The sequence below is a fragment of the Brassica oleracea genome, chromosome C7 (genome assembly GCF_000695525.1).
Source record: "Brassica oleracea var. oleracea cultivar TO1000 chromosome C7, BOL, whole genome shotgun sequence".
NCBI lineage: Eukaryota > Viridiplantae > Streptophyta > Magnoliopsida > Brassicales > Brassicaceae > Brassica > Brassica oleracea.
In genome coordinates, this window is record NC_027754.1 from 45,428,703 (window position 1) to 45,440,570 (window position 11,868).

The following is an 11,868-nucleotide window of genomic DNA, read 5'->3' on the forward strand; positions in this document are numbered from 1 at the left end:
AAATTTAATCAACTGAAAATAATATTCGTACAATTGTGTGAGTCAAATTCTAGTTTTATTGATGCATGTTATATATTAGTGTTGCATGTTTTAGGTAACATTTTAATGATGCACGTTTTTAAAAATCTCTATTATTAAAATTATGCACGTAAGGATAACTCATGAGTTTTTTTGGTTGATTAAATGACATTATGTCCAAATTTATTTAAGGATATTTCATTAAGGTAACTGAAAAAGACAAACAATAAAATAGGAAGTTTAAATTCATTTAAGCATATTTCATTAATGTAACTGAAAAGATAAGTAATAAATTAAGCAATTTTATTCGTTTTAGGATATTTCATAAATGCAACTGAAAAAGACAAGAAAAAAAAAGGGAGTTTAATTAATGAAGTAAGAACATTTTCAAATGGGTACTTCTCTTTTAATAATATAGATAAAACCATCTCCAATATAAAATTTCATTTTTTAATTTCAAATGAAATAATTTTGTAATAGAATTGAGTTTACTCCAGTCCTACTCTACTTTTGCAATAAAATGGAGCATTTTAGAGTAAAAATGGAATATTTTGGAGTAAAAATGGAATATTTTGGAGTAAAACTGAAACATTTTGGAGTAAAAATGAGGCATTTTTGAGTAAAAATGAGGCATTTTTGAATAAAAATGGAGCAATGAACAAAAATATATAAAAATTACTTCATTTATAGAATAAATTTATGTTTACTCCATTATAGAGTGAAACATTGAGTGGGTTAGAATATTTATTATTCTAATTTTTGGTCAAAGTAAATTGTGGAATTGGGTTAGAAATATTCTAACTCGCTAAAATGAAAACATAATAAAGCGAAGAACTGCAATCACCATTTCATATACTATTTTCATGCTTTTTTGAGCAAATATGTTTTGTCGGAGGAAATAAAGGTTTTTTTTTGCCACCATCGTGGAATAATAATGGGGGTTTTGAGCAGTGATAGTTTTATTCTTTAACTATGTAATGGGGACTTCTCGGAAATGTCTAAAAATTTGAACAAAAAAAAAAAGATTGCATGAAATAAATGTTTTTTTTTTTTTTGATCAAATGTTTTCGTGATCAATATTAAGGTAGAACATTTGAATTGTGATAAATATACATGTGTAAATACATTTCTCAACACAATAAACGTCATTCCAGAAAAAAGATTCTTAATAAAAACAAAACGAAAACGTTATATGTTGATTAGTATTAAATATTAATGCTTTTCAACGTTCTATTTCATTAGTATTCGGGTGTTTGCGAATTTATGAATCATAACTTTTCACAAGCGAAAATAAAATAAAATGCGCCTTCGGATGTTATAAATTTAATATATTCCTTTGAAGAAGGTTTTTTTCATCGGTCCATGATCATGGGTACCTTATGAAAAAAAATATCCTATTTAAAAATTAACTGTTGCTCCTTTAAAATGAAATGTAGATCCTTTTGGGAGTCCCTAACGCGCCAAAGAGAATTCAACTTATCATGATGAACGTATTGATTGCATACCTTAGTCGGTAGCATTTTTATTGGTCTACAATATTATGGTGAAATGAAATTAATCTGAATTTTAGCAGAAAAAGGTAAAATCTAAAAGAAGAAAACATACAATAGATCTCACCAAGTAAGCAAGTAATCAAAATGTTTGTGAAGTTTAGAAAATTACGATTATTTTTTTGTGGAAAAAGTTCAACATGAAGTTGAATCTGTTATTTATCGTGCGAATTTCACAACGTTCTGAATTTTCGTTTGCCACATCCTACTCAATTCCCATAGGTAAAGGGCCAAATGGTAAATGAAATAGAAACAGTAGGTCGACAAAGTTGTACGTGTAGTGTAGTTGTAATAAATGCAGAAAGCTGAAACTCTTAACTTCTTTTCAAACTCGCACATTTTTGTTTATCGGTGTTTGCAACTATTCTCTTGTTTGCGTCGGCTTTTTTCCATCACTACACGACATTTTCCATTTTATCCGAGACCATTATTTTGGATCCGATAACTCAAAGACCCGATCATAGACATGTATACATTGTTCGTTTTTGTAACATAAACCGGAACAATATGATATCCGAAGATATATAGGTGCTGTTCGTTTTCTTACCCAGGTGATCCATCTGAGTGAAGATGTAAATCGATGTTCGTTTTGTCCATTTAATGCTATATCCAGATGGATCATCTAGCTAAATTTTTAAAAACTAATCTCAAATTCTCACCTAAATGAAAGTGAGTCTTGATGGTGCATCTGAATGCAGATTCATCTAGTTCAGTCTAAAATGATAAATGACAATGACCTTTTAAAATCAAAATATTATTTTCAAACCGTAAATTTTATTTTTTTGCAAATACATTTTCCCGCAAAAACTGAAAAACACACTTTCCCGCCAAAACCGCAAAATGTGTTTTTCCTCAAAAAACGTAAAACGCATATTTCCATAAAAACACACTTTTCGGTCAAACCAGTAAAACTACACTTTTCAGCCAAAACCGCAAAAACGCATTTTCCCGCCAAAACCGAAATAATGCATTTTCTCGCCAAAACACAAAAACGCATATTCCCGCCAAACCCCGCAAAAAGCATTTTCCTGCCGAAAACCGGAAAACGTATTTTTCCGCCAAAACCGAAAAAACGTATTTTCCCGCGAAAACTGGAAAACACATTTTTTCCGCCGAAACCGTAAAAAAATATTTTCCGCCAAAAACGCAAAAAATGCATTTTCCCGTCAAAAACGCAAAAATGCACATTTCCCGCCAAAATGGCAAAATGCATTTTCCCGACAAAATCGCGAAAAAAAACTTTTCCTATCAAACCCGCAAAACGCACTTTTTCGTCAAAAACACATTTTCCGCCAAAACCGCAAAACGTATTTTTTCCGCCAAACCGCAAAAACGTATTTTACACCAAACCCATAAAAACGTATTTTCCGCCAAAACCGTAAAAATGTTATTTTTCCGCTGAAACATAAAAAAATATATTTTAGTTATTTTATTAACAAGTCTACCTGGATGCATATGGAAATTTAAAAACGAACATAGCTGCATTCAGATGATTCATCTGGATGCATGGACGAAATGAAGAAACGAACAACATCGAGATGAAACATCTGGATAAGACATCTAGATGGACCATTTGGATGCATCTTCAATATATACAAACGAACAGGGCTATAGTCTAAATCTTGATTTAAACACTTTGCTTTTATAGATCCCAAACTCATTTTAATATCAAATACGTTCTAGTGAATATAGATTGGATTTTCTGATAAATAAAAAGAATATTGTTTTGATCGATAAAAAGAAGAATATATTTGAATTTATACATTTCAAATATTTCATTTTAAAGGGGGTATAAGATACTAGAGGACAATACAATAAGAATCAGTACTAAACAACTACGAACAATCAGCAATTTCGAACTTACTAAAACCTTCTCTAATGATACACAAAAAAATACTCTATATTTTACACTAAAATAGAGTAACTCTATTATAGAACTGAATTTGTTCTAATGGTTCACTCTATAATAGAGTTACTCTATAATAGAGTGAAATATAGAATAATGTTGCTTTTTCACTCTATATTTTGAGTAAAAAAACAACAATATTTTATATTTCACTCTATTATAGAGTAACTTTATTATAGAATAACTTTATTATAGAGTAACTATATTATAGAGTGAACTATTGTAGCAAATTCAACTTTATAATAGAGTTACTCTATTTTAGTGTGAAATATAGAAGAAATTTTTGTGTCCTATTAGAGAAGTCCTAACACTTTTAAGTAGTATATGATTCGATAACATCTAAAAAGATGTCTACCTATTTAACGTTCTTTTTTTTGCCAATATGAGACATATTTTTATTATAGTATTTAGTACTAATCATAAATATGGGTGATATAAAGTAGTTAAATGAAATATTCGAAAGTTGAAAGAAGTGGAATCGGACAAGAGAAGAGTATAACAGAGAAAAGTTTAGTGTAAAAAGGCTGCAAAGGAGTTGTTGGTTAAAAAGTGAGTGAACTCGATAAACGCGTAGCCCTAAAGGCAAAGCGTGCGTTACTCTTACCCTAATTATTTTTAATCTCTGCTACTTTCTCTTCTATCCATAAAAAATAAAATGATAGTGCGAGAAGAGAACAATTATTACGGCGTTCCTAAAAGCTATTCGAATTATTCATAAACGAATAAAATACTTAGTTTTTTCTAGCCCTTGTTCGAAGTTGTTGCAAATTAATTTATTCATCTAGTACTAGATGAAAATCATGGTAAATCTGTACTTAAATATCATTTTTTGCATGTACTGTGTAGTCTAATGCACAATTGGTTCTGACTTCTGACTATTAAATCTTACAGTATTAAATTTACACGAATGTTAGACTATTAAGCTACGCAGGCATATTGCAATGATAAGGTGACAAACGAGTTTAAGACAATGAGTTTGGTGTTGAAGTAAGTCTTTTTGCACTAAATAGATCGTGTATTAAATGGTCTCTGAATTTATTGGGTCGGCTCTCGGCACATGTGGTGGTGACCTTACCATTCTTGTCTGTGCATTTGATAGGAATCAATCGCGCGGATGTTTGTTTTAAATTTTATATACTTAAATGTTTATTTTAGATCATTAGTGGTATATATTTTTAACGTTAATCATATATTTAAATGTTTATATAACTATTTAAAATACAATAATTTTATATTTACATGTTGTAATTAATCAATTGTTTAAAATTGTTATATATATTTGTCACTTTTTATTATATATTTAATTATCTTTTTGTATTTACATTTAGTTATTGAACAAATTAATATATGCACAAAACAACATATTTGAAAATTATTTTGTATTAAGTTTATTTTCAATTCTGACCCGCTGAATTTCCTTTTAGCGATGTTTTTTTTTACGTTTATTAAATTTAAATGTACAATTTATAAAAAAATATAAATATTTTTTTAAAAAATTGTGCTCTTTATATTAATTAAAGTTTTATTAATATATTAATTTCTTTTTATTAATGTATTTATTTATATAATTATTTTGAATTCAGTTGTTTATATCAATTTTTTATATTAATATAAAAACGTTAAATATATTATTTTTATTAATATATTCTAAAATGTTGACTTAAAATTATGTATATATAAATATATTTTTTAATTAAATTTTTATTTTAATTCATTTTTAATGTATTTATTTGCTTCATTTGATTAATCAATGGTTAGTTTTGAGATTATAAAAAAAATTATACAGTACTAAAAAGATAACTTAATAATGATATTATACCAAAAAGACAACCATGTTGAATTTTTGTTCCGTTTTGGTAATTTTTCCTTTATTTTATCAGATTTATATAAAATTAGTTTAGAGGTTAATTTCTTTTATCAGTTTAGTATTTTTTTTGTTTTACAAATAACAGACATATATATATATATATATATATATATATAACATTTTTAATTTAACTCAGATCTTTGAGCTGAAAATACGTAGATTGTCCATCAGAAAATACAATACCTTTTCCCAAATGAGAGTCATAGCTTTTACAAAACCTATAAGTAATACCATTAACCCAAGACTCAGTCGGGGAGGTTCATTGTAACACCTTATGTGACGGCTCTTTTCACTTTTCTCTCGTTCTATTGACACAAAGTTATATGTTCTTTTCAAAACGATTATAACAAATTGGATTATATTCAATTTCGAAATTAAAAAGTGAGACTGGCACATGGTAGATTAAAAACAGAAGCTATAATAGTCGAAGCATGATTGAAAAAAAACTTGTAGTATAATTTATCTTTTTCAAATGTATAATACAATAGATTTTGTAGAAGACAACAAAAATCAACATTATGATCTTGAAGTCAACATATAAATCCATAAAAGATTCGTGAATATTTTCATCATTTTTTCTTTGTTTTTCGTCAAAGTTAAGTCATATGTTCGTTGTGTTCATCATCGTTCATTGCAAGAATTTTAACTAAATTTCATTACAAGTTTTAAACTAAAGATTTATATACAATAAATTAATAAATAAAAGTAATCGATGTCAAATTTTAAGTTTCGAATCATTTATCAATTTAACAGAGCCGTAAAAAAATTAAGGAGAGTTCTCCTAAATAACTATTTTTTAAGTTTTTGCCAGCAAAATAATATTTAAAAAATAAAATGATCAAAATAATTTTTTTTTATTTTGAAAATTTTATATTTATTTTTCAATTTTAAAAATTTGAAACTACGTTATCAAAACTCTACCCATAAACTAACCCTAAATATAAATTAATTAACCTATGGTATAAATGTATATTTACTTTTCAATAAAATATTTTTTGACCATTTTTTGGTTATCCTAGAAAATTTGTCGTAAGGTATATTGTTTTGTGTTTTGAATTTGTGTGCATGATGTCTATAATAAAACGCAACATTTGTTAAACTTAGATAATATAGTTGAAAAATTCTAATAATTGAGTTAAGCAAAACAAAAAAAAAGTTGAAAAGAAGAGAGCTTTTCAATCGGCGGAAAAGAGATAAAAAAAGGCAAAATACGAAAAAGGTGAAACTTTTTGTGGCGATTCCTTTTGCAGGGATTGCGTGTGAAAAACAGATATTTCGTTTTAAAAGGTAAAATCCATAAAAAGGAATAAAAAGAACTTTCCCCTTTTCACTCACACGTTTTCTCTTGCGCGTCAGTTACACTGCCTTTACCCGTATCAGCAAGCACGAAAGCACGTATGTGTGAGTTCGTACACGCGCTACTTTTAAACGCGTGAATAATTTGGTCTCATCTCTCTGACTAGATTCAACTTTTTATTGCGTCATCAAAACTTTATTAGTTGGTACCTTTCTTTTTAATTTTGTCCACACTCATCTGAAAGCAACAACTATTTTTTTGCTATAATGTTTAATTTTTTTTTTGTCATCTGCTATAATGTTTAATTAGTTACATCAAATATCAATTCTAATATTTTCCATAAGAAGTTAGTTCTTAACCGTATAGCAAATTACAAACATAAAAAAGTCCATCTTCCAGATGAACTCGCAGACACAAATATAAAAAAATATTATAAACTCTTCATTAAAATTTTGATTCCCTATCTTATTTGGTAAAAGAAGCTTTTTTCATTAAAATTTTGTAAAGATGACACTGAAAAATTTGGTACTCTACTTTTTAGCACCTATCAAATATTTTAGCCTTACAAATTACGAATATAGTTGGATGTTTATTCTAGTCTAAAAAAGGAAGAAACTTATATCAATATTCAAACCAAGTTAATGACTTTGAGGCCTTTTGTCCCACTATAGCTGCAGACACAAAAGGGCATCATCGTAATTCAGATGATGTTACTTACAACATTTGGCGTCCAATAAATTCAAATCGATAGACACTGAAAAGCTCTGCGAAGTTCTTGTGAAGCAGATGATCCGATCTTTCCTTTTTCTTCACCAGTTTTCTTCTTTCATACAAAAGCAGACACAGTGCAAATCCACAGTAACTCAAGAAGAGATAGACGTAGACAGAACTCAAAAAAGCTTCCATTTTCACCTTTCTGTTGATCGCTTTTATTTTTTCTGTAAAAAGCCATCTTTTGTGTTGATACTTTCTGCATTATTTTCTTCCAGTTTTATATCTTGGTCGGTCCAAGAAACTCTATATGCAAAGGTTTCTTCTAAAATAAAAAAAAAACACAACAAAGAAGACTTTCTTGTTCTTGTTGTGTGTTTGTTGAGATGAGAGCAGATTTGATTACAATACAGCAAACGCTGACGCCGGAAGCAGCGACTGTTCTCAACCAGTCGATCGCCGAGGCGACACGTCGCAACCATGGCCACACGACGCCTCTCCACGTGGCGGCCACGCTCTTATCATCTTCCTCTGGCTTTCTCCGACAGGCTTGCATCAAATCCCACCCGAACTCCTCTCACCCGCTCCAGTGCCGAGCTCTCGAGCTCTGTTTCAGCGTCGCCCTCGAACGCCTCCCTACTACAACGACCACCACTTCCTCTCCGTCGCAACCGCAGGAGCCGCCGCTGCTTTCAAACGCTTTGACCGCGGCTTTAAAACGCGCTCAGGCTCATCAGCGTCGTGGTTGCCCGGAGCAGCAGCAGCAACCGCTTTTGGCAGTTAAAGTCGAGCTCGAGCAACTCATCATCTCGATTCTTGATGACCCGAGTGTGAGCCGGGTCATGCGCGAGGCTAGCTTCTCTAGCCCCGCCGTTAAATCCGCGATCGAACAGTCGCGTTTTGGTAATTCAAGAACCGTTAACCAATCTGCAATTGGATTCGGTTATCGACCCGTACCGGTTCCGGTTAACCGGAATCCTTACCTTAATCCCCGGTTTCAGCAAAACGAACACTCGGGTCAGCGGAGCACCGACGAAGAAGCTAAACGGGTCGTGGAGATAATGACCCGGACCCGGAAGAGAAACCCGGTTCTCGTCGGCGATTCGGAGCCTCGAGTTATCGTGAAAAAGATTCTCGGGAAGATCGAGAACGGCGACGGACCGCTTCGCAACTTCCAGGTGATCCGGTTAGAGGAGGAGTTAGCTTCTTCTTCGACGAGGTTTGGTGAAATCTCCGGTTTAGTGGAGACCCGGTTAGGAAACTCGGAGTTAACCGGCGGTGTTGTTCTCGATCTCGGCGATTTGAAGTGGTTAGCGGCGAATGGTGGCGGAGGAGGAGCTGTGGTGGAGATGAGGAAGCTTTTGGAGAGATACAAAGGAAGGTTGTGTTTCATTGGTACAGCCACGTGTGAGACTTATCTTCGTTGTCAAGTTTATTACCCTTCGATGGAGAATGATTGCGATCTTCAAGCGATTCCGATCGCCGCTAAATCGCCTCTTCCGACCATGTTCCAAAGGTTTTGTCTTTTTTTTTTCTTTCAATTGAGTTTCTCGGTTCATAATTGGACAAAAGTTTCATTTTTTTTTTGCTCAGGTTTGGGAGCAGTAACATAATCTCAACTGAATCGATATCTCCGACAAGAAGCCTTCAGATTCCGACAGGAAAAATGAACTGCTGTTATCAGTGTTTACAGAGTTACGAAAACGACGTCGTGAAACTGGAAAAATCCTTAACCGAACATAACCGGTCCGTCTTGCCACAGTGGCTGCAGAACGCTAAAGCCGATGACGTAGGTGACAAGAAACTTGTAAGTCTCACTCTGATGAATTGCTTCCAACGAACAATAAAAGTGAAAAATAATTTTTTTTATATATTATATTTTTCCCGTAGACAAAAGATCAAGAGATTGTGGAGTTGCAGAAGAAATGGAACGACTTGTGTTTACGTTTACATCCAAAACCAAACTCAAGATCAGACATAACTCCACCAGGGAGTCCGGTCGGTACAGATTTGGTTCTCGGACGGTCCAACAGAGTTGTATCCTCACCAGACAAGAAGACACGAGATTCGTTCGATATAGATTTATTCAAGAAGCTACTAAAGGGGTTAGCTAAAAGCGTTTGGTGGCAGCACGACGCTGCCTCTTCAGTAGCATCAGCCATTACAGAACGCAAACACGGAAACGGGAAACCAAAGGGAGATATCTGGTTGATGTTCACAGGTCCAGACAAAACCGGGAAGACCAAAATGGCATCGGCCATAGCAGATCTTGTCTCGGGAAGCCGACCGATAACTATCAGCCTCGGCTCTGGCTCCAGTACGGATGATGGTTCAAGCCTCCGTGGTAAAACGGCGTTGGATAGATTAGCGGAAACGGGTAGGAGAAACCCGTTTGCGGTTATTGTAATGGAAGATATTGATGAAGCTGATGTGTTGCTACGCAACAACGTGGAGCTAGCGATGGAACGTGGGAGGATATGTGATTCGTATGGGCGAGAGGTTAGTCTTGGTAACGTTATTATCATCCTTACCGTAAACTCCTCGCTAGGTTTAGCTGAAAACGCTGCTCCCATCGAGGAAGCGAGACTAGAGAGTCTTGTGAGCAAGGGATGGAAGCTGAGGCTGTCTGTTTCGAAAACCCGAAAACGAAAACCAAACCGGCTTTGTAGTGACCAGGCAAAGCAGAGGAAGGAGATATGTTTCGATTTGAACGAAGAAGCGGCTGAGTTTGATTCGTCAAGTGATGTAACGGTGGAGCATGATCAAGATGATGATAGTAGCTTTGTCCACAAGCTAGTGGCTTTAGCTGACGACGCTATAGTCTTTAGACCTGTTGATTTCGGTTTGATCAAGAGCATGACCGCAGAGTCTTTGAAGAAACGTTTCTCTAATATATTAACTGTGGAGATTGAAGACGATGCTTTGGAGAGAATAGCCGGTGCGGTTTGGCTCAGCAAGATTAGCTTAGAGGAATGGCTTGATGAAGCAATGGGTTCGAGCTTGAATAGTGTTAAGTCTCGAGTGCCTTCTGTGGAAGATTCTGTGGTTAGGATTGAGCTTGAAGATGATGTGAATGATCGAGTGTCCGGAGGTTATCTTCCGAGTAGTGTAAGAACGTTGGTCGTTTGAGTTTTTGTTGTTGTCCCGGTGAGGGGTAGATTCGTAATTATGAGAATTGGTAAGGGGGAAAGATGTAAATACAATTATCTCCAAACCGTCCTTGGCGGGGAGGGAAAAAGTTCGGTAACATATTAAACAGTAAAAAAGAGGTTATGAAATGTTTATATTATCTAAAATCAACGGCTGATAATAATTCAGATGCTTTATATGATCTTCTGTAAAATCGACATATCTTTTTTTTTGGTCATCTCGTATTATTAAAAGGTCAAACAGACCAACAGTGAACGAACGCAAATACATATGGGGCCAAAAGAGCAAGACCCAAACGAAAGGTAACAACTAAGGCCGAACAAAAGCCCATAAGGTGAAGAGGACAACTCATGATCAGCATATAGCCACGTGTCGCATTGCGAAGCAAGAGGGAAACATGTGGCTCACAAGCAGAGGCATCCTCATCCCACCGACTTGATTTTGCCGCCGGCCCGACCAATCGAACACTCCACCGGAAGCTTACAAAATCGACATATCTACACAAAAAAGCAAATAAAGATATTAGTTAAATAAGTATAGATCTTATAGGAGACATAGTGGATTTTTATTCAAGGTTAAATTTGATTATTCTTTCGTATGTTTCTTCTTGGAGTTTAGTGGAATATATTAGTCTAGTCTCTTAGCAGATTGAATTTTATAAAATTATACTGTATTTTGTATATACAGAGGACATTGATTTCAGTAGAAAGTTGTAGTTTTAAAATATTAGGTGGGTTCGGCTAGTATGTGGTTTGTCTTTATTTCACCTTTTTAGAATGAAAGCAGCAAATCCAACCACTCTCATGGACCAAATATATTTATTAAAAACTTAATAACTCATATTCTTTATGCATTTATAATAACTATTTTATTGGAATCTTATCTATCTAAAAATAAGCTTTTGAGCTAAAACAAAGTAGTGATAAATGAGAGTTTTTTTTGTTTGAGAACTGTTTTAGTGATAAATGATATTAATACTAGGAAGATTGATAGTGTTTCTTACTTGATACTAAACTCAAATAACATGTTCAAAAGTTTTTCCAGTGAATGCTATATTGACAACAAGATTCGTACTTTGCATGTTTCATAGTGCATAGGGTTTAAATTAAGATTTCGAGTAACATCTTGACTTTGAGTTTATATTTCATTGGAATTTAACCCGTCTCTGAGTTCCACTTGTGGTCAATACGCGATTTAGAGAGTGTGAACTTCAAAACAAAGTTGAACACTACCAAACCAGCTTTGACGAAAACGTGTTCAAAAACTCAAAATGTATAGCGGTCGGTCGGACCACGCGTAGTGATCGGTCCTTTTGTGCTCAGAATTTGATTTTATCATTTATGACCATTTATTCAAAGCTTCAACCGAC

At 33.5% G+C, this 11,868-nt stretch overlaps 1 protein-coding gene across 2 annotated transcripts; it reads left to right on the forward strand.

Moving 5' to 3' along the window:
- The first annotated feature begins 7,304 nt into the window (after window positions 1–7,304).
- LOC106306301 (chaperone protein ClpB1-like) lies at window positions 7,305–10,638 on the forward strand. Of its 2 annotated transcripts, none has more exons than XM_013742871.1 (3): window positions 7,305–8,865; window positions 8,943–9,138; window positions 9,240–10,638. In XM_013742871.1, exons 1-3 carry the CDS (start codon window positions 7,736–7,738, stop codon window positions 10,476–10,478), a joined length of 2,565 nt encoding a protein of 854 aa, XP_013598325.1. In that variant the 5' UTR covers window positions 7,305–7,735; the 3' UTR covers window positions 10,479–10,638. The 2 variants fall into 2 exon arrangements, with proteins under 2 accessions (XP_013598325.1, XP_013598324.1); XM_013742870.1 differs by having other exon boundaries at window positions 7,307–8,865; window positions 8,943–9,156.
- Window positions 10,639–11,868: the final 1,230 nt, after the last annotated feature.